The sequence below is a fragment of the Astyanax mexicanus genome, chromosome 8, assembly GCF_023375975.1.
Source record: "Astyanax mexicanus isolate ESR-SI-001 chromosome 8, AstMex3_surface, whole genome shotgun sequence".
Lineage (NCBI taxonomy): Eukaryota > Metazoa > Chordata > Actinopteri > Characiformes > Acestrorhamphidae > Astyanax > Astyanax mexicanus.
Window position 1 is genome coordinate 53,949,863 of NC_064415.1, and position 27,589 is coordinate 53,977,451.

Genomic DNA, 27,589 nt, shown 5'->3' on the forward strand with positions numbered 1-27,589 from the left:
AATAATGTGGCTACAAGAACACTTTAGTGCACTATAGCATAATAATGCTTAATATACTTTAATCTTTAATTTTTTTTTCACAATGTTTCCAAAGTAAGTTCGGAAGGTATTTCCTTTAACTGTAAAGTCGACACACACAAAATGCAACTTTTTTACATTTTAAAGTCTCATTAGTGAGGTATAATCGGCAGAAAAGCTAGATAGCACACAAATACACTAGCATTCTAGCATGCTAGTCTGAAAAATGGGAACAAAACACAGTTACAGTTCAGAGCATTACTCAATGCTGCCAACATGAGCAGAAATAATGAGACAAAGCGGAAACTCAGCCCACACAGCGTTCAGCTTTCTGCTAGCTTTCCTGTTTATTCCTGTTTTTTGATGAGATGCGACTGCTACAGCAGCGCTTGCACATTTAATTGCTCATTAGTCAGCGCTCTGCAATGCTTAGCCTATATGACGGATCTGTGAGCTCGGAGTTGCTTTGTGTGTGCTTTATTTCTTCTTCACTCATTTTTCCTCTCGATTTATTTAGCTCTGAGATGCAGCATGTTGTTAAAGTGCTTTCAAATAGCTTTTTAGAAGCTCCACAATTGAATATAGCTGCCTCTAGAGGGAGTATCTATTGCTCCCACAGTAGCTGTACGATAGTTTGACACTTGCGATTTCCTACATTTAATCCCTTAGACTCTGGTCCCTTGATTTCCAAATAAAATGTAAAATTTACTGATGATCACTGATGGTTTGGAGAGACATGTCTGTCATCTGCTGGTGTTGATCCACTATGTTCTATCAAATCTAATCAAATTTTGTGTTTTCCCACAAAATCGTACAGCACTTCATGCTTCCCTCTGCTACTGACAACTTTTATAGAGATGCTGATTTTATTTTCCAGCAGGTCTTGGCACACCGCCCACACTGCCTAAAAAGTACCAATTGTCTTATATATAGTCTTATATAGTATTCTAATTTTCTGAGATGCTGGTCCTTGGGTTTTCATTGGCTGTAAGCCATAACAATCAACAACCATAAAAGAAATAAACGCTTAAGATACGTCACTCTGTATGTAATACATCTATCTATATAATATATGTTTCATATTTTAAACTGAATTACTGAAATAAAGTAACTTTTCAATGATATTCCATAAATATTTTGGATGCATTTTAGATGCTGTATTACCGCTAACAGCCCTGCTATATTAGACACACTGAAGCTTTATTTACATGTGTCTTTTTTGGACTTTGTAACATATGAAATCTGCACCAAAATCCAAACCTAGTTAATTTTACATTGTTTGTTACATGGTACATCGTATATATTTGATCTGGTTACTTTTTCCTTTGTAAGCTGTTTCTCACTATACTTAACATTGTTTTTTAGAAGAGTGTGAATCAGAGGTTGGCATGTTTTCAAGGTAAAGACAAATTTCTCTGGAGAATCTTTCTAACAAATGTTAGAAGTTTTTTTCATACATGAAGTGTTTTTTAATCATCATTTTTGCATGCATGTTCTGTATCTACGAATACAACAAAAATAAAACCCGACAACACATGTATTTATATATAAAAATGAAATCTTTTATTGGTGGCTTTGATGATCCATTTTTGCAATGCTAAAATAAAACAACAATAAACAAAAACAAAACAAACAAACAAAAACAAACAAACAGGCAGAGTGGAGGAGGAGCTGGAATGTGAAGGACTCACAACCTGGGAATAGAAAGCTCAGGGACTGTCCGGCACAGCAATTCTTTCTTAAATGTTGGTGTTTGATGATTTATTCCAAAAAAGGTTTGGTGTTTTGGGTTAGCTTGTCTAGTTTTTAGCACTGAAGCTACAAAACTAATTAAAGCTAGTAATGACAAGGTGCCGCCCAATCGCATATTAATGGTGACCCATGGGATGCTGAAGCCAGAGGAATTTCAGTGCTCTACTATTGTCCAGATTACCTAATAGAGTATGCTACCAAGGATTGCATTCCCACTGTTGGGTCGGTGGTCATAATATTCCAATATAACTTATAAATAAGTCTATAGACTCATGTAAACGGGTTCTCTTCTGATTGGCTGTTTTGTACTCTGCCCAATTAAGGATTGTACAGTTTTCCAGACAAGGACCAAGCCTTGTGGACTTGGACTACATTTTTCTTTGTGTGCTTGTGTGCTTAGGGTCATTGTCTTGCCGCGTGACCCACCTGATCTTAAACCTTAACTTTGTAGCAACCCTACATAACTTTAAACACCACACATGCTTTTGCTGATGAACTATATTTTTGAATTTAAGGGTAAATAGTATATGCATCATTTTACCAAACTGTCACTTGTGTCAGTTCATCATAAGGCAGAGGATATACCAGTATAGTAAACAGACCTATAGTACTATACTGTGAACATCACACCAAGCATGGTCCACAATGGCTTGCCGGACACCGAACATTTCTGTGTTGTTTGCAAAAAAGAATTACAGCATTACATGAACAGAGCGACTTACGAAATAAGGTCGACCTTGATAGAGTGACACTTCATGACAAGCTTCCTTTCACGAGTAAAGTATTTCAGGCTTGGTTAAATACGCAGTCACTGTAACAGTAGTTCAGAGTGTTGTCCTTGGTTTCAGAAGTCGCTGTTCCCAGAGCCCAGCGTGGAATGAAGAGAAGCGGGACCGTTTCTTCCAGCAGCTTGAGGACAGGCAGAGAAGAGGAAGGTACATTTCCAGTGGGTACACTCGCGTCTACAATCGTCACATTCTTCACACAACTTTCGTTTTACTGGTCTGGAGTTGCTTAGCCAATCGCTGAGTGACAACGATACACTGCAGTTAAGCGAAGGCTTGTTTGTGTTGTTAGGGATTGAGGTGCAGTATAAGTAGTAATGGGTGCACTTATACAGAGATTTCCTGGGCTGATAATTATAACCAATACTTAGCGCCCCCTTGTGGTTAACAGGAAAATGACAATGACTGATAATTGTATGATTTAACTTCAGAATTTTCTGCGGTTAAGTCAAGACTTATGTTCAAAGGGTTGAGGTGCAGCACTAGTAATGGATGGATGCACCGATACAGATTTTCTGGGCCAGTAAATATACCAACCGATACTTAGCGCCCCCTTGTGGCTGACTGGCAAATGAATAACAGCTCATTTGCCAGTCAGTGTGTAATTAAACTTCAGAATTTTCTTCAAAAAAGTATTTTTGGGTCAACAATAATAACACACTGTTAAGAGAGAGCCCAAGGACCCTTGTTGGTAGGAGAATAAATCTCTAATCTGGCTTCTGGCCAACCACTAAAAGTTTGTTTAATCCAAGGTTAGATAGTTTGCACATGCTCTTTCCACCAGTAGTTGAATATTAAGTTCCACTGTGTCTTAATAACAATAATAATTGCTTAATGTCTCAAAGCCTTCAATATAAGCCCCTACTGTGTGGATTTGAGATTGAGCCAATGTCACTATTGAAACCGTTAGGTAGGAACATATGAAAATCTCTATATTGGTAGTTTAGATTAGATAATAAGATATCGGCATCTTACACTAGGACTGGTAGTCCCTTCATCTCTGAGGTCTTGCTCAAACTTTGATCGTTCACTTCGCCTTACCTTGAGCAGGTTTGCTAACAAGATAACACCTCACCGCTTATACAGGTGTGGACATTCCCAAGCTGTCCCCTGAGGTAACCTTTCATGATCAGTTTTCATAATACTGCTATACCGCAATGTCAGTGTATGCTGAATACTTTTATATTTTATAGAATATTCTTTATTGGAAAACCATTAAAAAAGGAAAAAGGAAGTGCTGTCTCTGAATTGGAGCTTTTAGGCCCAATCCCATTTTACCCTTTGGTCCTACAACTTAGCCCTACCCCTTTTTTTGAGTATAAATCCTCCCCTAAGAATTGGTATGACCCTTCAAGCAAAAGTTCTGTAACCTAGTTAACTGTTGGATAACTAGTTAACTTTAGGGCTTTATTGTATGTCTTTTATTTAATTTTATTTTTTTTTAGTTCTGCCTTAAATGCAGCAGCCCCTGCTGTCTGTTGCACCATTTAAGGTGGAACAGGAGAGTTAGCTAGCTAGTTAGCTCGCTACTGAGACAAACTATTAGCAATCTTTTTATGCTTGTTATGAAGAATTCGGCCATACAACATTGATACTACTTTTATTAAACTATGGTTATAAAGTGCTAATCGTCACTTTTAACAAGGAAAATACTTATTTGGTCACATGTTGCGCCATCTTACCAATGATTCTCATAGCCCTCAGTTTGAAGTGTGCCTTTGAAGGACTAAAAAGCCCTATCTGTTCCCCTTACCTACCCCTCCAGCCTAACAAGAATGGGGACAAGTAGTAAATGGTAGGGGTAAGTGGTAGGGTCAAGGGGTGAAATGGGATTGGGCCTTAGTTTTGCTGTCAAGACAAGGTGTCAGCACCAAAGAGTGCGTCAAAGTATTGGTTGTAATTATCGTAATTCCAACAATTCCAATATATGACCTACAGTGATAATACATTTCTCCCATTTATTGCTGAACCACTTATCAGCCATCAATATATCAATATTTCAATATATAATAATACCAAGCACCCTCAGTATCGCTCTTTTCTCTTTACTGGCTTTAGCTTCAGTCCCTGAAGACCACAGCAAGAGATCAATCATACAATACAAGCACACATGAACAGAAATCCCATACATACTATTTACATTCACACTCAATAGAATGTATAAACTATATACACACATTCATCCCTCTCTCTCTCTCTCTCTCTCTCTCTCTCTCTCTCTCTCTCTCTCTCTCGCCTCTTTCGCCTCTTTCGCTCTTAATTTGTGCTCTCAGCACACAAACACACAGCTGAGTAGTCAAGGGGAAATGGGAATGGTGGTGCCTTTCGTTAGAAAGTGTCTGCTTCTGGCCTCTGCTTAAGGTATTTTTTAAGAGGTCTCACGCATCATATACACACCACATACATACGCATACATACATCCACACCATTTGTAACTCTCCCTTAATGACCTAATACAAAGGAGCTGTCACAGAAGCAATACTGTTCCCACTACCTTGCAGAACCAGCCCAGGAACACACACAGAAGTGAAATATAAGACATAGATTCCTCTTTGGATCACCCCTTTCCATCCCCCCTTCAAGCATATATAACAATGTCATCGATGTAGTTTTCCCTGTGAATCCAATCCAAAGCCTGTGACACCAGGCCAAATCGTTCCCAGGCCGAACAAAACTCATCTCTAACATTCAGCGAGAATATATCAGTATGCCCGACTTGACTCCTCGACTCAGTCAGACAGTACAGTATGCTGAAGGCTTAAATAATGGCTATGGTCCACACACACACACACAAACACACTCATATCAGGTCATCCGACACAATAAGAAAATAAAAGCGCGACATGTCTTATCTCGTCAAGTCTAATTCATATTTTCCTCTTCTTTTTTTTTTGTTTAAACCTTAACAATGACGAACAGAAGCTGATAAAATTGCATCCAATAAACCTTAGGCAGCATCGTTGGTCTCAGTGCTATAAAAACAACCTATTTGAGGAAGAGGGAGAAAGAACAAAAAAAACAACAAAAAACCTTAAAATGAAAACCCTGAAAAGAAATCGGAACAAAAAAAACAACAAAAACGAAATCCCAACAAAGACGTGGAGCATTGTCGTCCCTCATGTACGTTCTCATGGCTGAAATGGCAGCAGACGTTTAGGCAAACGTTTAGCCTTTGCCTTTATACAATTTCACTTTGATCGTTCCTTTAAGATCTGCGTGAGTGGATGAATATCATATAAGTCGTCTAAACCCACCAACAAAAAAAAGGAAAAGAAGTCTTCTCCCTTTAGTCTCTTTTCAGAAGAGGGCTTGATCTGAGCGTTCAATCATTCCTTCAGAGTCACGTGACCTCTGTGTCTCTTGGCTGCATCCCAATCATACTGTATATAAGCACATACGTTTCAAGTCTGGCAGCTCAAGAGACACAAAAAGGGAAGGAATGATGGTCATCGAGACGTAAATCGACGGGATACTTTTTTTTGAGTGATGCAGCAGCGTCCATCTTTCCTGGCCTTGTCCAGCACTCATCCTCCAGTGTTAGGGCTACAACTGACGATTCGATCAACCTATCAATTATTACAATCTATCGACTACTTTTTGCTGCCTTCATTCTGTCTTGTGTGAAAGTCCTGTCAAGCTTTCTCTCTCTCTCTGTCTTGATGTTGCAACGAAACAGAAGCCATAGAGACTCCCTCCCATGCTTCTGGTAGGGTGTTACAATCTGTCGGAATAGCCGCATGTATCGTACGAACGTTACATAAGCATTTTAGAAAACGCCTTTGTTTCTGTTTCTGTTTTTTTTTTTGACGTTCATTGTCAGATCTACGCAGCCCTATCCAGTGATCTGCAGTCCCCGCTCCTCCCCCTGCTACCAGCGGTTTATGATGTGGTTCATGTAGTCCTCTGTGGGCAAGCGGGAGGCAGCTTCCGACTCGGCCGTGCCCTCGTCTCGCGACAAGGGAGGCTCGTTTACAGCATAGTTGGATGAGCGCCGAAAGGGCAACAAGGCTGCGCGCTCTTTCAGCCTCTGTTCGCGCCTCTCCAGCTGCCTCTTGTACATGTACCTCTGCTGGAAGAGGTCCCAGGCGTAGTCGTAGAGCTGCATGTCCAGGTCGTTCAGTTCTTCGATGCGCTGCACCGTGTCGTTGTCCAGGTCCACGCCGGCTGCCCTGGTGCTGTTGTACTGCACGAAGGGTCGGATGAAGCGGAGGCGGAAGGTGCGCTCGAACAGGTACTGCGTCTTGCGCTGGAACTCGGTCAGCCCGAAGAAGGCCATGTCGCGCAGGTTCTTCTTGGCCGACTCCAGCAGGATTTGGGCGCGCTTTTTCTCGGGCAGCGTGGACACATTATAGCAGCCCACCAGGCTGAGGTCGGCCAGCATGCGCACCTGCCGGTTGTTGGCCAGGTTGTACGGGCAGTCCATGAATTGCTGCAGCGTGCAGCCCGACCAGTCTGCACCCTCGTAGCATGCCGGGAGCTCCTCGAGGGATGGCGTGCGGCCATCGCACATGTGCAGAGAGGTCTTCCACGTGGCGCCACGCTGGACGTGCCGCCACTCGCTGAGGTAGCGCGACACCGGATCCCTCAGGAGGGTGATGTAGTAGAACTTCCTGCAGGACAAAGGAGAGAAAAGAGGACAAATAAATGGTCAGTGTAGGTCTTGCTTAGTGTAGCTTATATTCACATATATGTATAAATGTACTCCGTTGCTACTGTAGAGATTTACAATAGATTCACAATATATTTATCTACAGTTCTTCTATTTATTCATTAACTATCTTGCAAAACAGTTGATCAAGGCAATCTATCAATTGTATTAGGTCAAGGAAATGTTTTGTAACAGGTTAAGAGTAGGAAGTAGGGCTTAGTTTAGTGCTAAAATCAGGTTAATGGGTAGATTTTGAGCTGGAGTTTGGATTAAAACACCGAAAGGGATTTAGAAACCAGATTAGGGTTAGATTTTGGGTTTGGAAAGGGACACATAGGTAGGTTTAGTTTCAGGATCAGATTTGAGGTAAATTTTGGGATTCAGGATTATAGCCAGAGTGGTGACTCAGTAGTTAGAATGATCACCACTATGATCGGGAGATTGCTGGTTCGAATCCTGGTTATGCAGCTTGCCATCAGCTGCTGAAGCCCCAAGAGAGCACAATTCGCCTTGCTCTCTCTGGGTGGGTACAGTAGATGGTGCTCTTTCCCCTCATCACTCCTAGGATGATGTTGATCAGTTCGAGGAATCTGTGAGCTGATGTATCAGAACCCTTCACCCTCCTTCCGTCGTTCGAATAGTGATAGCTGGGATAGCTCACAGTATTAAACGTATAATGTAACTGTATGCTAGACTTTCAGTGGGATTTTGGGCTAAATGAACTTACGTTTTACCAAAGATGAAACATTTTGACTACAATTTTATGGCTGACCATAAATGACAGATTTATGGTCAGTCATAAAATCTCTTTAAAAACGAGTATGGCAGAATATCAGCTACTACTGATTACAGTATAACCAGTATTATTATTATTTTTTTTTTTTTCCAGTTGTCTGAACCATCTGATATGAGACAGTCTGGATGCTGTCTGCAATACTGGCTGTTACGTAATTATAGCAACAGGACATTTTAAATAAATAAAAAAAAAAATGTGTGGGAAGTATCAAGATAAATTTTCTGAAGCTGTCAAGTGCAAAACTGCTCTTTTAGCAGTCGTACAGATACAGTACCTATTGCGGGATTCTCCTACGTTCTAAAAATCATTAGCCAGACTGAGAGTGAGTGAAAGTGAGTAAGAGAGAGAGAGAAAGAGAGAGGGTAATAAAAAGAGAGAGTGCGCAGAAAGTATAAAGTGGATGTGACTGTAAGTCACTTCATTATTCTATTCCCCATAAGAGTCCATTATTATTCATTATTCGCTACACAAGTGGGAGGGAAAAAAAGGCGCACTAACGAAAGCCACAAAACCTCCACATTTCTCAGCTCCTCTTCTGTCTAATCAAATCTCGCATTAGTAAATTAATCACCGGAATGGCTCCAGCGCGCTCATCTGGCTCTGCAGAGCGGAAAAATGGGCGGCTGCTTTCTGAAGGGATACTTCCGCAGAAGATCCCACCCTGCTCTTTTTTCATTTAAAAATAAATGTGCTACAGATGTTTTTTTTTTAAGACTGTTTTAACAGCTGTAGTTGATTTCTCTGGTATAAATTATTGAGTTATTGAGTTTGTTTACTTGGAGCATTTTCTTTCTTGGTTTGCTTTGGTTTGGTTTGTTTTCACACATGCTTAAAAAAAAAAAACTCTTAACTTGCTACAATGCACCACAACAAACCATGTGAACATGCTGTCTTCACTTGCACGTGACTTTCAATGCGAAGTGAGTCATGGAAAATACATGGTCATGTATTTTCGTCTGTAAACAGAGTTTTGCATGAGTAATGATTGCTGTAAATACTACGCTTAGTGTGAAAACAGCTTAGTATGGTAGCAGCTTAGCATAGAGCAGCTTAGCATAGAGCAGCAGCAGAGACAGTGTTAGCTAATAGCTGTAGTAATTATATGGGAAATAAATCAAATCAAGTTAAACTGCACCTGAACAGCCGTATAGATATTGTATCAAGGTTAAATCACGTTCTCACTCCAATTGAACCGCACCAAGAGTGAAATCAAGCCAGAGTTCGTTTTAACCAGACCAAATAGTTAGTTAGTTAGTTACTCTGCTTGGACAGTGAGCAAGTTTAAAGTAGAAGAACAACCTAATAGAAAACACCTTTGGGATGAACTAGAGCAAAGACTTTGAGCCAGGCCTTCTCATCTAACATTATTATCTGTCCTCCCAAATGTGCTTCCAAAGGAATGGTAAAAAATTCCCATAAACACACTCCTAAACCTTGTGGAAAGCCTTCCCAGTTGAATAGTTGAAGCTGTTATAGCTCCATAGGGTGGCTGGGATGACATCATATTAAACCCTACAGATTAAGAATGGGATGTTAATATATTGCCTTTGGTAATATTGTGGAATTCCAAGTGAAAATAAAGATTAATTGACTGATTTATTGATTATTTATTATGCTCATTATTGCAATTGTCTATTGCTATCAGTACACATGTAATTAATGGACATACAAGAGAGACAGGCTGTATTACTGTTTGACTGGGCCAACACTAGGGCTGCAACGATTAGTCGATATAATCGACTAAATGTTGATTATATAAATTTGTCGACTACAAATTTCATTGTCGACTAATTGTTAATTTGTAACAGCAACAGTATCGCATTACACAAAGTGCTGGAGACAGAAGTGCAATGGGAGATGGGTAAATGGCTCACTCACACAGTTAACACTCAACTTAGTGTCTCTGTCTCCAAAAGGGCCCAAACACAACAGACATAATACATATTTTCTCACTAAATATCAGTACTTTCCATATTTAAACAACATCCAGACAAGTAAATGCCTTTAACTGTTACGCAGCCTGACTCTCCTTCCACACTACCGGACTCCATTTCCCAGAATCCTATGATTTATGATGTCACCGTCAGTCGCTCTCCTTCGCCCAGTCACGTTACGCTCCGACGCTCAGATTCACCTGTGTTCTGAGGAAGTTCCGGGTTTTGCTCATCATGTATTTTGTATTTAAGGCTACATTATGTATTCTATCTTCACGAGGTATTGGCGACTTTTGTTGCATACTAAGCGTTTCTCATGTGTTCTTCTAGTGCCTTCTCGTTTCGACCCTCTTTTCTGGTTTATCGGTTTATGTCTCTTGTTTTGCCCCTTTTGGATTTGATGTTTGGTTGGACTATCTTTTGGTTTCGAACACGGACTGTTTATACTACTACGGCTCTGGTATTTGGTGAGATTATTGTTTGTTTGGCTCTGATATCTGTAATATCTGGTTATCAGCCTCCACTCTGTCTGGCGTTACATTAACTCTCATGTTCAGCTGTTTGTATTGTGTTTAGAGATGGAGGACATGGTAGAAATAATCGCCGACTAATCAACTAATCGACTAATAAGAAAAAAAAATAATCATCAGATTAGTTGACTACCAAAATAATCATTAGTTGCAGTCCTAGCCAACACGCTAATGCACTTATATAACACACACTCGTAAATACACTGTGCAAGTACAAGCATGCATGAATGCGGAAAGCAAAATAATGTGACAAAGAAAACACACACACACACACACACAAATACAAACACATCACTTCCTGAGTTATGATGTGACAGATACACTGTGTGAACTACTTTTCAGGCAGGCACCTCCCTGCAGTGTGCATCACACAGCGGTAGCAGTCGGAAGTAGGTAAAACAGACATCCGCATCCTCACTTGTCCTACAAACACACACAAACACACACACACACACAGATACACACACACACACACACTCGCACACACTGCCATGTGACTCCTCCTGTGCTGCTGTTCTGAGGCGTGCAAATGAAGACATGTGTCAGATGTGTCAATGGTGAACAGAGCAGATAAAAAAGAAGAAGAAGAAAATAGAGTGAAGAAGATAAAGACTGAGAGAATAGGACGAGAACAGGGTCAAAATAACTGTTTATGCTAATTCTGACCTGCCTGTTAGAAGCGAACATGACAGATAAAAAAAATGTTTTTACATAATCAATTACACAGTGGTTTGGGGAGAGTCTAGCTTTTTCAGATAGCAACGTGACTGCTGTAACTCAAACATATTACCTTCCCTTTTCATCCATATACATTCTAATAAACCCTCTAACCAGTGGTGGTGCTATCCACCACCAATTCCCCAGTCCCATTTCCACACCCTTTGTTGCCAGGTATAGGACACAAGGTATAGAACCGGTGTCATGCAAGCCAGACGAGACGTAGACATGCGGCGGTAATTAAAGCAAAAGAGTAGTCAATTTCCCAAAACAAGGTCAGTAACAAAATAAGCAAACTTATTGAAGCGTCACATGATTCGACTTGCCTGGGACCAGTGCATTCTGGGAAATGTAGTCTTTAGAGCGAGAACTAGAGTCCCGGACAGGCCAATTCCTCAGTCCCATTTCCACACCTTTGATTGCCAAGTATAGAACACAATAGCTGGTCTATCCACCACCAATTCCCCAGTCCCATTTCCACACCCTTTGTTGCCAGGTATAGAACACAATAGCCGGTGTCATGCGAGCCAGACGAGACGTAGACATGTGGAGATACTTAAAGCAAAATATATAAATAGCAATATAACAAAACAAGGTCGGTAACAAAGTAGGCAAACAAACAAAACACAAATTAAAAGCAAGGTAGGGTAGCTAGGGATAAAGGGACAATACTCGGCAACGGGGAACAGAAACAGGGGGGTATTTATACAATTGAGACAGGAAATGGCAATTGGAACAGTCAGGTGAGCCAGAACTCTGAAGCGTCACATGATTCGGCTTGCCTGGAAGGTTAGAGACCATTGCATTCTGGGAAATGTAGTCTTTAGAACGAGAACTAGAGTCCAGGACAGGCCAATTCCTCAGTCCCATTTCCACACCTTTGGTTACCAGGTATAGAACACAACAGCTGGCCTATCCACCACTAATTCCCTAGTCCAATTTTCACACACTTGGTTGCCAAGTATAGAACACCAATAGCTGGCCTATCCACCAGCAGTTCCCCAGTTCTATTTCCACATCTTTGATTGCCAGGTATAGAACACAATAGCTGGCCTATCCACCAGCAGTTCCCCAGTCCAATTTCCACAACCTTGGTTACCAGGTATAAAACACAATAGCTGGCCTAATTCACCACTAATCCTCTTGTCCAATTTTCACACCTTTGGTTACCAAGTATAGAACCCAATAGCTGGTCTATCCACCACTAATTCCCTAGTCCCATTTTCACACCCTTGGTTGCTAGGTACAGAACACAATAGCTGGCCTATCCACCACCAATTCCCTAGTCCCATTTTCACACCATTGGTTGCCAAGTATAGAACACAATAGCTGGCCTATCCACCACCAATTCCCCAGTCCCATTTCCACAACCTTGGTTACCAGGTATAGAACACTATAGCTGGCCTATTTACCAGCAGTTCCCCAGTCCCCTTTCCACAACCTTGGTTGCCAGGTATAGAACACAATAGCTGGCAAACAATGTGATATAGCCATTCTACACAGCCTAAAAGCTTCGGAAAAAGTTCCATGAGCATAGACAGCAGAACCTAGAACCTGGGTAATTTTCTCCACAGCAAGTAAGCACTCAGCTTCAACTAAACTTTACTATCTATAGCTTGGTAATTTATCACAACCACTATTTTAGTAGGGACATGCATTTTATTTAATCGCAAACTTTGTGTGCCTGCATTAAAATGTAAAATGTCCATGTGCAGCTTGAGGTTATACATGCTTGTTGGGATGTTTAATATTTAATTTTATATGTCTTTAAGATGAGATCATGCTTGGGTTTGAGGTCTGGAGCTATTAACTGATAAATCTGTAGTGCATTCTGACCTGACATGCACAAATTTGACATTTCCAGAGCAGACGTTCTGAAGTCTCTGAAACGCAATCTGATACTACCATCTAAACACCCGCTTTCTGTTAAATGTGCTGTAATGTAACACCCAGGTGAGACGGCAGAGGTTGGATATTTATGCTGGGACACTCACACACACTCGCAAACACACTGCAGTAATCAAACATTTACTGAACATGATGGATGTGTGCAGATCATGCATGATACACTTTAATGTTCTCTCACTCGTGGCCATCAGGGACACGAGGGGCTGAGCTCAGGGCTTTCAAGTGCATACACATAAACCTTAATGCATATTACTGCACGCACGCACACACACACACACACACACACACACACACACACACAGTGCTGAGCTTTGATAGATGACTCCTATCCAAACCCATAAGATGAAAACTAGTGATATAAGACAGCTCTACAGGGGCAAGGAGACACACACCTGAACACAGGTGTAGATTATCAGAGTTTAAAGGTGTTTAAGGGATTTAGCTCTATTAATCTGTCTTTAAATTATAGGGAGAGGTACTTTGAGCCAATGCAACTTTAAAACAGGATGTGAGATGATTATAACAATATAAGGCTACTGTATGACTGTGCTCATGACTGCACTAAATCAACAGAATTAACTAGATATTAGTTAAATACAATGCAGACTACAGAACAACCAGTAACTAGAACAACAAAAAAAAACTACTTTTAAAAGAAAAATTTAGAAAAAGGAAAACAAAAGGATTAGTGGTAGCTAAAAGCACATCGTTCAAGAAGAGCTTAAAATGTACAATTTTTGTACGTTCAGACTCCATTCTGAAACCAGATAAAGCCCAGAATGTGACAAAATGATGTCAAGTCTAAAAAGGATAATGTTAAGACTGAGACAAGATAATGTTACAATCACATTCAAATATTGTCAAATGTAAAATGAAGTCAAAATAATGTCACGATTGAAACAGATAATGCTAAAATATATGGTGAGGTAATGTTAAGACGGACAAAATAATGTTAAGACTGAAAAAGATAATGTTAAAACTAAGACAAGATAATGTCAAGACTGAAAATGATGTTAAGACTGAGACAGTATAATTAATAATTACAATCTAATTTAAGTAATGTTAAAATAAAGTATATATATATATGAAAAGGATAATGTTGAAAGGAGACAAGATAATGTCAAGACTGAAAATGATAATGGTAAGAATGGGATTATATAATGCAATCTAATATAAATAATGTTATATAATAAAATAAAAAAAAATGTCAAGAGTGAAAAGGATAATATTAAGACAATGTTAAAACGAATTTAACATATCAAGATGTAGTTAAAACAATGTAAAGACAGAAACAGAATAATGTTAAGACTAATGTTAATACCTTATCTAAATCATTTCAACATGAACTAAACATAATGGCAAGGTTGGAAAGGATAATGTTAAAACATAATATTAACTGATTCAAAATATATATTGACAAAATTTCTTCGAAACAACACTGAGACAAGATAATGTCAAGACGGGACAAGATAATGTTAAGAGTAAGACAAATAGTTTTAAGACTGGACTTAAATACTTTATAACTACATTATTATTATTATTATTATTATTATTATTATTATTATTATTATTATTATTATTATTATTATTATTATTATTATGTCATACATTTCTAGTTATTTTAATTCTGCAGACCTAGGTTCCTGTTCCTGCTGTGACCACTTGGTGGTGCTGTACACACATAATTCCTATACTGTGTTTAAACACACCAGTGTAATGCTACAGTATGTTCTGTATTACATACAGCTGGACTTATGGTCAGAAGGGATGATAGACTGATGGTCATTGGCTTGATTGAAAGGTGTAAGGGCATCACACACACACACACACACGCACACACACACATACACACACACACACACACACACTTGTTCTTGTGTGGTCATGATAAGGTCACACACATCTGAGGGAATGTCATGATCTCATTCACCCACTTCAAACACTACTCACCACAACACACCCGACCTCATGATTATATGACCGAATGTATCTACTTACTGCCAGTAACTGTGTGTGTGTGTGTGTGTGTGTGTAATGATCAGAAGGTTAGATCCAGAGTGGTTATTCACATTAATAAACCACTGGCCAATAATAAGATAAATAAAATAGGAACAGGACCACCCACTTTAGCCCACTATAAATTATAGTAATAATGCTATAAAACATTTGCATATTTACAGTACATATACAGTTCTGGAAAAATAAAAATAGGAGACCACTCCTCAGTTTCTGGATCAGTTTCTTTGATTTCGCTATTTATATGTATAAGTTTAAGCAAAATTATTTTGCCCCAAATTCCAAATAAAAATATTGTTATTTAAAGCATTTATTTGCAGAAAATGCAGAACATGAGAAATGGCTGAAATAACAAAAAAGATGCAGAGCTTTCAGACCTCAAATAATGCAAAGAAAACAATAAGTTCATATTCATAAAGTTTTACGAGTTCAGAAATCAATACGTGGTGGAATAACCCTGGTTTTAATCACAGTTTTCATGCATCTTGGCATCATGTTCTCCTCCACCAGTCTAACACACTGCTTTTGCAAAACGCCTGGTGCAAAAACTCAAGCAGTTCAGCTTGGTTTGATGGCTGTGATTCTTAAACAAACTTTAATATCAGACAAAGATCATTTAATAAATAAAATTCTCATTTATTATATTTACTCTGGTTATATCCGTCTGTTATTAAAGTTTGTTTGACAATTGGAAGCATTGTTAGACAAAAGTAATCTTTTTAAATGTTCAATATCTTTTCAATTTCATCATAAATAATTGTTTTAAACAGCTTTTAATTGGTTCTGGGCCCATATTCTTTATTTTTAATACACTCTAAGCAAAAATATTCCTGTATAGCACCAAAAACAGTACTATTTAGAATCTATGTAGGATACAAGCCCTTTAACACACCACTGTCCAGCCTCAGCTCAGCTACTGTATGAAATCAGATATAAACCAACACACACACACACACTGAATCAGCCCACTGGAACATGCAGCAGCAGCAGAAGCAGAGTGTGGAATTACTGAAGGTGGTTATACAGTGCTATCATATGTTTTACATAATCCTGATCATGTGATCGTCCTTGATTACACACAGCTCCCTCTCTCTCTCTCTCTCTCTCTCTCTCTCTCTCTCTCTCTCTCTCTCTCTCTCTCTCTATGCTGTAAATAATAGATTCAGTAAACATGTGACTCCACACCACTATACACTATAGCAACCTGCAGGAACTATATTTCTTCAGCTGCTTTCATACACAGGTAGATGTGTGTGTGTGTGTGTGTGTGTGTGTGTGTGTTTGTCCATAAATATCCACAGAGTCCACACTCTTAAATCTGGCAGAGGCTCAGGGGAAATCTGTAACTCTCCCCTCCGCTCAAATTTACGAGCCTTTTCAGTGGCCACTGAGAAAAACAGGCAAACACCTGAGCAACTTTACACTTCCTGTGCTCACACACACAAACACACACACACACACACTATGACTGAAGAATAATGGGAAAAATGTCATGTTGTAATTCTTTACATCAAACCCGCACAGTTTAAAATGATTCTTCCTTATGCTCATGCAATTACCCATTCTCACCAGAGAGGGCCCTAAATCCCAAAACTTACTGACATCAGCTTTAAAAATGATGAGTTTCTCTGATTTTACCAAATCATGAAAACATCTAGAATATAATCAAGAGGAAGATGGATGATCACAAGCCATCAAACCAAACCAAGCTGAACTGCTTGAATTTTTGCACCAGGAGTGAGTAGCATAAAGTTATCTAAAAGCAGTGTGTAAGACTGGTGGAGGAGAACATGATGCCAAGATGCATGAAAACTGTGATTAAAAAACAGGGTTATTCCACCAAATATTGATTTTTGAACTCTTAAAACTTTAAAATATATAGTTTTAGAAATGTTCTTTGCATTATTTGAGGTCTGAACGCTGTGCATAGTTTTTGTTATGTCAGCCATTTCTCATTTTCTGCAAATAAATGCTGAAATGCGAAAACATTGTTGTTTTATTCTATAAACTACGAACAACATTTGTCCCTAATTTCAAATAAAAATATCATAATTTGGAGCATTTATTTGCAGAAAATGAGAAATGGCTGAAATAACAACAAAAAAAGATGCAGAGCTTTCAGACCTCAAATAATGCAAAGAAAACAAATATTCATATTCATAAAGTTTTAAGAGTTCAGAAATCTTTCATATTTGGTGGAATAAACCAGGTTTTTAATCACAGTTTTTTTTATGCATCTTGGCATCTTGGTTCTCCTCCACCAGTCTTACACACTGCATTTGGATAACGTTATGCCTTTACTCCTGGTGCAAAAATTCAAGCAGTTCGACACTATGTCCAACACTATACAGAACCCTTTTTTGCTAAAAGTGGCGCACAGCACTCGAGAATGGTTCCGAAGCCTGAGGTAAACGGGTTCAACCGTACCCAGCGCAGGCTTTCAACAGTGGTCAAGCCTCGTCTGGACATCAAGGCTATTTGTCTAGAATGGATCCCGGAGGTCCAAATGGAATTCCTTCAGAGGCTCTTATTGGAATAAACAGCCTGAGTGTGCAAGCAGGCCTGTAATTAGATTAAGCGAGACCTGTCTGAGGAAGTGTGTGGCTTGCAGTGCGCTGGGAAATGGAAGGGCGCATTAGCTCGGGGATGAATGCGTCTCGCTGCCGTTAATGGCCAGCGCCGGTCAAACGGAAGAAGCCTTTTGGGCTGCGAGCAGGGCAGTGGGCTTCCTATCAATGTCCTGCACTGCCTGTCTTCCTGCACACACACACAAACACAGCATCTTTCACCAGGTTGGGGTCAGGGGGGACTAGACAGACGAAGAAGCTTCTTCCTGCTTCAGGAAATCATGCTTCTCTGATTTTATTATGAAAGAACTGACCCTAGAAAATACCAACCTTTAGTCCAAAATCATGCTTGGCTAACTATAAAAGTACCTTATTTTTCACACTATAAGGTCAGTACATGCTATAATCCCGTTATAATAGGTATTAAGGAGCTGTAAAGCCACTCCGCTGAAGTACAGCATTACTAAAGAGTTTTATTAAAGTTTCTCCAGCACCAAAACTGGAGCAGTATTAGCATTACCCGCTAACCACACTAAGCCCTAGCTCTTTTATTGTTCAGAGGTGAGTATTATCAGCCTGTAGCTGACTGATAACCCCAGCTATCACTGATTTAGCAGTATTAGCATTAGCTGCTAATCCCGCTAAGAGCTAGCTCTTTCGCCATTCAGAGGTGAGTATTATTACTGGACTGTAGTCTCCATGTTTACCACGTTAATACAAGTTACATGGGGCAAACCACTAGCTAATATCGCCCTGGCTTACCAGAAACACTTAGAGTTCCTCAGTGTGTCATTAGTGCTAGAGGTTAGCTGCTAATGCTAATGCTGCTCAACCCAGCCTTATTGTAAATCTAAGTTTCCTGTAAATAAACGAAAATAGGCCAAAAAAATAGACGTTTATTAATAGTATGCCTTATAATCCAGTACACTTTATAATCTGGTGTGTTTTATGTATGAATTCTACCAGTCAGGTATTAAGGTACAGAGTTATTAAAGAGTTTTATTGAAGTTTCTCCAGCACTGAAACTGGAGCAGTATTAGCATTAACCGCTAACCACACTAAGCGCTAGCTCTTTTGCCATTCAAAGATGAGTATTATCAGCCTGTAGCTGACTGATAACCCGAGCTAGCACTGCTGGAGCAGCATTAGCTGCTAACACAGCTAAGAGCTCTAGCTCTTTCACCATTCATACTGTTTACCATGTTAAAACAAGTTATGTGGGGCAAACCGCTAGCTAATATCACCCTGGTTTACCGGAAACACTCAAAGTTCCTCAGTGTGTCACTAGTGCTAGAGCTTAGCTGCTAATGCTAATGCTGCAGCATCCAGCCAAAAGTGGAAATCTGGATATCTAAACCTACTCTAAATAAACAGAAGCACTTTATTCACCCGAATAGACAGTTTTAAGAACTGTTACTTAACTTACCTTATTTTAGCTTATTATAGCTTAGTGGTGAGACCTGCTGTATTAAAAGAAAAACATGGTGACACCTCTGTTCCTTATTAGTGTCACATAATGTGCCTTACAATCCAGTGCATCTTATGTATAAAAAATAAATAAATAGACCAGAAAATATACATTTACTGATCTTGTGCTTTATAATCCAGTGCGCCTTATAGTGCAGAAATACAGTATTATAAGTAACTACAGTTTTCCACCACCAGCAATAGCCATGGCTTATTAACTTAAAACGAATAGTTTTAAGTTCAGCCAACAATGCAACCACCGCTAACAAAGAACAAACAATGGTAAGCGGCCACTAGCATTATGCTAATTGGGCGTCATACTAATTGGCGGCTCTTGGCTTACATCAAGCCATGTTAGCATTTTATCATCAGCAGGGCATGCGAACAATAGCCTCGGTTCCCCCCCGTCCAACTCCACATGGCCGGGCAAGAAAAAAACCCTCGTTAGCATAAACATCGATAGCCGCGGTCAGCTGGCAGTGCCTGCGGTTCAAAACTGTGTTTGATTAAGAACACGGCGAGATACGGCAGGACTGAAGACGAAACCTGTCGGCTCTCGATGCCGAGCGCGGCGGTATCCGTTCTCCGGGGACACTGCGCCGGCTAATCAATTTCCACCCGATGGGAGCTTCATCTACATAACAAAAGCTAATTACCGCGGCCTAATCAATCAGCACATCCTAATTAGCTCGGGGTCTGGGCTGGGCGCGATGCCACAGTGAGAGATGTACTCACACACGTGTGTGTGTGTACAGACACACACACACACACACACACATACACACACCCATATACAGTACAAGGCATAGCCTACAGTACATACACATGTTTTAGCACCTGCTGTTCACGCATACACACAAGCTTAAGGCGCTAATCTGCATGATGCTTGGTAACTCTGTGGACAACAACCCCACCCATCTGCCCCCTAGTGTCTACTTCATCTTCTGATCAAAATAAAGAATAATCGGTAAGACTTTATAATACATTTAATTAATTTACCATTAACTAATGATTAATAACTGTTATTTTTCACATTTCCAGAAACTAAAAAGTTGCTATCACATTTGTAAATGCTAATAAATGCATTGGCAACATGAACTGCGATTGATAAACATTTGCCTGGTTTAAAATTCACATTAACTATCGATTTATTAATATTCAAATTCTGATGAGCAAATGATGATTTGCTAACATTTTAACATAAATATTTATGCTGATAAATAAATGCCATGTGTGAGCATTTAATCATATTCAAACTCAGATGAACTACTGCTTTGTTCACATCTACTGATCATTTGTTAAAAAATATATGAAATAATGAAAGTTATCATAAAGTGTTACTGGATAATTTAATATTAAAATATTAGTGTTCTCAGCTGTTGGTGTCAGAAGTAGAGGTTTGAATATAAATATAAGTTTTTTAGAAGAAAACTCATCAACACAAAAAAACATATTGTGGATGAGACCTGTCAAAATGACACTTTCAGGAGTAGTATATAGTGTATAAATTATAGTGTTAGTATGTAATATGCAATTGGGAAACGATTAATATGTTTACATTGTATGTGTGTGTGTGTGTGTGTGTGTGTAATGACTAACATACCAAGCAGTACTGAAACAACACAGTTTTTTCTTTAATAAAGCATCACACCACGTCTGAAGGCCGTTTCCTGCTATTTGTTCGTGTGCATTCGGTTGGCTGGAACATAGCTTTGGCCAAATTTATGTTTTGTTTGCCCAGGTCAGGAATATTCATCATGTGAACTGTGTGTGTGTGTGTGTGTGTATATATATATATATACACAGGTGTTCCGCTGGAGTGAAGAGATGGAGTGGATTCGCAATAGGCAGCAGTATACAATATGCAACCCTTTAAAACTTTGGCTCAGAAAGAATGACATCAGTGGGTGGTGTGTTATGAAACACACACACACACACACACACACACACACACACACACACACACACACACACATGCACATTTCTGGGAAACCTTTGTTGGCATGTCCCTGAGACTAAAATACACATTAGCATTGGCTATTCTTGCATCAAGCATGTGGAATGCTCTGGAGGAACCACTGGGGTTTATCTCAACATCTCATTGAATGCTAAAAATGATCATGAATTATTTATTTGAAGTCTCCCTTCATAAGAACTTCAGACTTCATGCACAAGCTCTGGTCTATTTATAAAGCAATACTTTATCATGTATGTTTGTTATGAAAGCAAATACAGTTCAATCTACAACTTTTATTCTTTCTGTAATGCACAGAAAAGAAGACTTTAATATTCTACTATAAACATTTTATTATTTTTTCCATAGCGTCTAAAGCCATTGTGTAATATTTTATATTTCAAATTGGCCTTTTATCATCCCTATACAATAAAAGAAAATATTATTGAAAAGTGTTCTAAATTGCATTAAATTAGTTAAATTAGACGGTACTTTGCCTCACTGGCTCTAGTATTATAGTACTGTTTTTTAGGACCTCAAATAATGCAAAGGAAAACAAGTTCATATCTATAAAGTTTTAAAGGTTCAGAAATCAATATTTGGTGGAATAACCCTGGTTTTAATCAAATTTTCATGTATCTTTGCATCATGGTCTCCTCCACCAGTCTTACACACTGCTTTTGAAAAACTTTATGCCTTTACTCCTGGTGCAAAAAAAAAAAAAAATCAAGCAGTTCAGCTTTAATCATCCATCTTCCTCTTGATTATAAAACTAGACATTCTATTTCCAAAAATAAAAAAAGAACATTCAGGGGCTTCCAAACAGATGCTTTATCACACTTTACATCAGTATCAATTGTATTGGGGCTCCAAGTGGTCCAGCGGACTAAAGCGCTGCCACTGTGACCTCCAAAGGGTGATGTCGATCAGCACAGGCGTCTGTGAGCTGTTGTATCGAAACTAAAACTCAATTCCTAATGAGTCCTAATGAGTGCATTGTGTAATTGGTCTTGTAAATTGGGGAGAAAATGGGATAAAAATATCGATTGTATCCATATCGTATACCTCTAATATATGCTTATTTATTGGAATAAGCATATAATAGAGGTACATTACTGCTCGACTGCTCCCTGGGTTGATTCACCACAGGCCCGGAAACTGTGCGCTAAACACCCGAGCCCCTAGGGACCCCATTAAGAGCAGAATAACATAATCTAACCAAAATCAAACACAGGTGCCGCACCTTTGACAGCATATAAGGACCTGTCTGCCTCCTCGTTTCCCGGAAAAGGCTATGACTGTTTCTCAAGCGTGAAGCATCCCGCCGCGATGCTAACTATAGCATCGTCATTATCTGGCACATTATAGACAGCACAGTGACAGCGTTATTTCACCAAACACCCCAGCATTTCACAATAACAAGCTCCATTCACTTCGTAAATAACTTTAATGACGGCGCTAGGTAAGGTGCTTCCGACAGCTGCTCTATGAGGAGCGGAATGGCAGGAGCCGGGGGCCTTTTGGCCCTCTAGTGGGTGTCTTATTAAAGCCGAAGCTAAATGAGGCGTCGCGGAGCCCTGTCGATGCCTGCTGCCGCCTCGGCGGAGTAATTGGCCGGGCCGACGGAGGACATGCCAGTGCCTCATCCGAGCGGGTAAATATCCCACTTTACTTCTGCCACATGCTAACACACACACACACACATTTACACACTCGCGCGTGTCACACTAGCTGCGTAACGAGAGGAGATAATGAAGCGAGGAGGAGCGCGTTATGTAACTGTGAAGCCACACACACATGGGTGAGCCCCAAGGGCCAAATAAGTGCAGAGAACAGTGACCAGGCAACACTGATGTTTCATTTTTTATTATTTTTTTATTTTTTATTTTCTGAGCAAAGACGGAGCCAGAATGCAGACCCAGTACAGGCAGCTTTCTGAGTAAAGCTGCAAATAAAGACTATTTTAATAGTAAACTAATAATACTCTGCTGATTAATTTGTTGATTAGTTGATTAGTCACGATTATTATTTTTTGTCGTGCCCTCCATTTATGATTTCAATTGGTAAGGCTTAATCAAGAGCCAATGCAATGTTTTACTGCACCTTTACAGCTAAACTTTTAGAGCCCAACACCAAATATGCAGAATATTTAATATTTTAATTAGTTTAAATTAGTTTATATTAGTTTATATACCTATATGAACCTAAAAATTACAATAAGTAAGATATTCAAACAGGATATATGTTAAAATGTTATATTACTTAAATATGTCTTCAATTGAGATGTTAATATTAAGATAATTTATACATTAGCTTAAATTTAGCCATTTAAATAACAATGTAATTGATCTCTTCCATTGTTATATTGTGAGGATTTTTTTGTAATAATATATTCACAAATGTATAATATAATATAAAGTGCTTCGTTACAATTGACATAAACTAAAAAAAAAAAGATTAAGTCGTTTACTTACTTTCTAATTTATTTACTTTATGTTTATGTTATAGCCTCACTCCAATCCTATTAAAGTGTAAGTTTATTAGGAAACACTGATGGAAAAGAAAAGTAAGAAAGATAGTTTAAGGAGTCATGTTACCCCTTAGAGTCAAAGTGAACCCATAACATGACCCTATATGTGGCACCAGGAGCAGATAGGTTCCAACCACAGGCTACTGATTTGACTGCTCACAAGCAAAAAAAAAAAGCTTTTACACTAGGGTTGCTAAATATTAGAACATTTTTACATTGCAATTGCAAACAATGCAGGGCCCGTGACGTCACCATGAGTCGGTGCCGCGCATTTAAAACCTGAGAAAAACAGCAAAACAACAGTATTTGGCCCATTATTTAATCAGGCATTTAAATGGCTTTTCAAAAGGTTAGTAAGAGCGTTTTTTTTTTTTTCAGGAATTAAAAGCGTAAATTCAGCTGTAAATAAAAATATCTGCACTTCAAAACTGGGCTGGACTGAGGTGCACAGGTTTCAACACATTTACACGTTTACAAACACGTGCCCAACCATGTGGATGGAGGCCATGCGGTTACCTCGTGCTTCTCAAGCAGCAGCAGACTGTCACTCACACAGACACAGAGACAGCGCTGTGTATCTACTTCTTGTGTCAAAGATCAAAACAACACTGCAACATGACATGAGTGATTAAGGTGATTTAATTGCCTTAAGTGACGTCGCACGTCCTGCGATGTGACTACTGTGCATGCACACATCACGATGGCCATGCTTAAACGATATATCGTGCAGCCCTATTTCACACTTAAAAAAAATGCTAGTGTGAAAACCCTCTTAGTGTCACCATAATGCAAAGGAAATCCAGCTAGACTTACAAACAAGTAAGTTGGCATAGAAAAGCTTCCCTCCCTCTGATGGACTTTTGTGTTTTTTTCCCAACACTCCCAACACACTATATTCTCCAAACATACGCACTTTAAAGCAACACATGCCAAACAGGCAGAAATTGCCCTTGGCAGTGCGTTAACCACTTTTAATTGCTAACAAGAGCAGCCCCATCTAAACGCCCCTCTTAGCCGGAGAGAGAGCCTATTGACTGATCAGTCCGGCCTCTGAAAAGAGACGGGGAAGTTCTTCTGTTTTGAGGCCCGAAAAGAAAGGCGAGAGCCGAGCCGCCCTCCGGCATTCGCCAAGTTCTGCGCCATAGAGCTGCGAATTGGAACGGACCCGAAGTCAACAGGGGCGGACCGCCGTCGAGCCGGACCCGCGTCAGGCTCCTCACAATAACAGCTCCCGGGGCCTGAATTAGGGCTGCCGCTCAAAACGCCTCTCTGTGTGGGAAAAGAGTCCGGTCCTGTTCTGCTTGAGTGACAAGGCCCTTCACACTGATCAGCAGCCATTCAAGCAGAGACACTGGGAAAAGGTGTAGTGTCACCAGAGCGGAGAGCCTGAAAAGTGCTGATGATGTTCTCACACACACACAGACCGCTCTGTCAAAACACTCTCGACCTTCACAGACTTGCAGCAAAGTTGGCAAAGCCAAAGTCATCAATGCTAAGTCAGTCAGTCCTATAGAGTTCTACCCAAGGGAACCCTTAAGGCCTTCTGCACTCTGACTGTGAAGTAAATGATGTGGGGTTGGTTGGTTGATGCTGCAGTTGGTCTGCAGGTTTAGATTCAGCAACAGTATGTGCTGAAAGAATGAGGTCAGCTGACTACCTGAATATACTGAATATAGACCAGGTTATTCCATCAATGGATCCTTTTTTTCTTCCCTGATGGAAGAAACGGCCATATTCCAAGATAAGAGAATGACAGGATTCATGGGGCTGGAATTGTGAAAGAGTTCAGGGTTCAGGGAGCATGAGATCATCGTTTTTTTATTTTCACACATGTATTGAGAGAGTTCACCACAGAGTCCAGACCTTAACCTCATTGAGAATCTTTGGGATGTGCTGGAGAAGACTTTTGAGAGTTTTGAACACCGAAACCAAAAGTTTTTATTGTCAAAAATTATTTGAATTATTCAATCCACTCACATTTAAACCCAAATTTAACTAGGGCTGTCAATGTTAAAGTGTTAAAGTGTAAGTAATGTGTTATTTTATTATTTTTAACACAAATTATCAGGGGCCGATGCTGATTTTTTTTTCTTCCTTTTTTTGCTAAGAGACCGGCCCACAAGTTAGAGGGGGCGACCCATTGGCCAATATTTAATAAAGACAGTGGACTGAATCAATCAGAATATAGAAAGAAAGCGGCCACACCCCTTTCTCTGCGTTGTTTAGCTTTGAGCACATGGGCAACTGGAAACAGTGCACCGGAGAGTGCACGCAGGCTCCGGCGCTCGTGCTGTCTCTCTCTCTCTCTCTCTCTCTCTCTCTCTCTCTCTCTCCCTTGCTCACTTAATCGAGCATGTATTTGATACAAGTACATGTCACAGCTGTTTAAAGGAGGACGTACCTTTAACCTGAAAAAATAGAATTGTGAAAATTTGTTATATCAAAGAAATTCCCAAAATAATCTAATAATAAACTTCTTATATTTAATATGCTGATAATATACGATGCTTCTCTGTACACCACATACATAAATAACAAGTTGGTTGTGCTCTGCTAATTATGAGGGGCTGGTCTAAACCAAAAATGCCAGGGCCGATTTTTTTTTTTTTTTGTCCCAGTCCAGACCTGACTATATGTAAGTACTAATATGAAATAACTAACAGGACACATGTAACATACAGTATGTAAGTATCAACATATAATAAAGACATACAGACATACAGTTTCTTATGAAGCCTCAAATACATTCTTATAACGGATAAGCTGATATTTTTCAGGCAACAAGCAGTTGTGCTATCTGGCACTGCCAGACAGAGTATGACCTAGTGAATCTCTCTCTCTCACACACACACACACACACACAATCGCACAAACACACACACACACAGGCTTTCTGCTGTTAGATCACTTACCTTTGAAGTGCCAACAGGAGCAGCACACAGAACACAGCAGTAGGCAGAAAATCCATGGAGGGCGAGAGAGGAAGAGAAAGAGAGGGAGGGGGGAAAGAGAGAGAGAGAGAGAGAGAGAGAGAGAGAGAGACTTCAATGAGCTTCTGTAATACCAGCGGAAAGGCTGGGCTGGCAGCCGGAATGATTTATCAAAGTTATTGCTTCTCTTAATGAGAAAGCATGTCACACTCAAGGCTTTGTAAAAATGACAAGCAAAAACAAAACAGCCAGGAAAAAAAAGAGGCCTTTGTCTCGCAGGCTAAAAGAAACAAACCGCAGGCTGAAACTTCAGCGTCATAATAAACCCCCACCCCCCCACGCTCAGCGCCGACGCTCAGCATCAGCCCCGCTCACTCAATATTCACTTCACTGAGCTTTTTAATAATCACACTGCCATTTCATACAGAAATATTAAAAACACTCACAACATATGTGAAGACAAATGGATGTGCGGTGAGTCTACTGCGTAATACATCCTGCAGAACAGACTGGAAGACTCTATTTCTCTTTACGCCTTTCACTGGACAATTTATCAGAAACACCAACTCAAAATTTCTACTCATTACTGGAGACTTTATTAGAAACACCCTTCTTGTATTTCTATTCTGTTTCTCGCCAATAAAACACTAGCCATGTGTCGCCATCATTGGCCACTTTATTAGAAACACCCGACTTTGTACTTATACTTCATGGACAATTTGTTACAAACACCCACAATATAATGACACTTATTGGCCACAATATTAGAAACACTTACCTTGTGTTTCCACCAACTGGCCACTTTATTAGAAACACCCACCTTATGATTCTATTCACTGGCGACTAAAACACCTGCCTTGTGTTGCCATCATTGGCCACTTTATTAGATGCACCTACTTGTTCTGACATGCACTGGCCACATTGTTGGAAACACCTACCTTATACTTACACAAACTGGCCACTTTATTAAAAAAAACACTACCTGGTGCTTATATTCAAAAGTCACTAAAAAACTTCCTTGTGTTACTATCCCTGGC

General features: G+C 39.7%; 1 protein-coding gene across 1 annotated transcript in view; it reads right to left on the reverse strand.

The window, feature by feature from the left end:
* Positions 1-1,558: 1,558 nt before the first annotated feature.
* The window catches only part of hs6st1a (heparan sulfate 6-O-sulfotransferase 1a), a 173,366-nt gene continuing 147,335 nt past the window's right edge, over positions 1,559-27,589 (reverse strand). Inside the window, exon 2 of the mRNA XM_022667048.2 lies at positions 1,559-7,165. Coding sequence (XP_022522769.1) covers positions 6,424-7,165 — 742 coding nt within the window. The 3' untranslated portion in view covers positions 1,559-6,423. The remainder of the gene's footprint in view (positions 7,166-27,589) is intronic.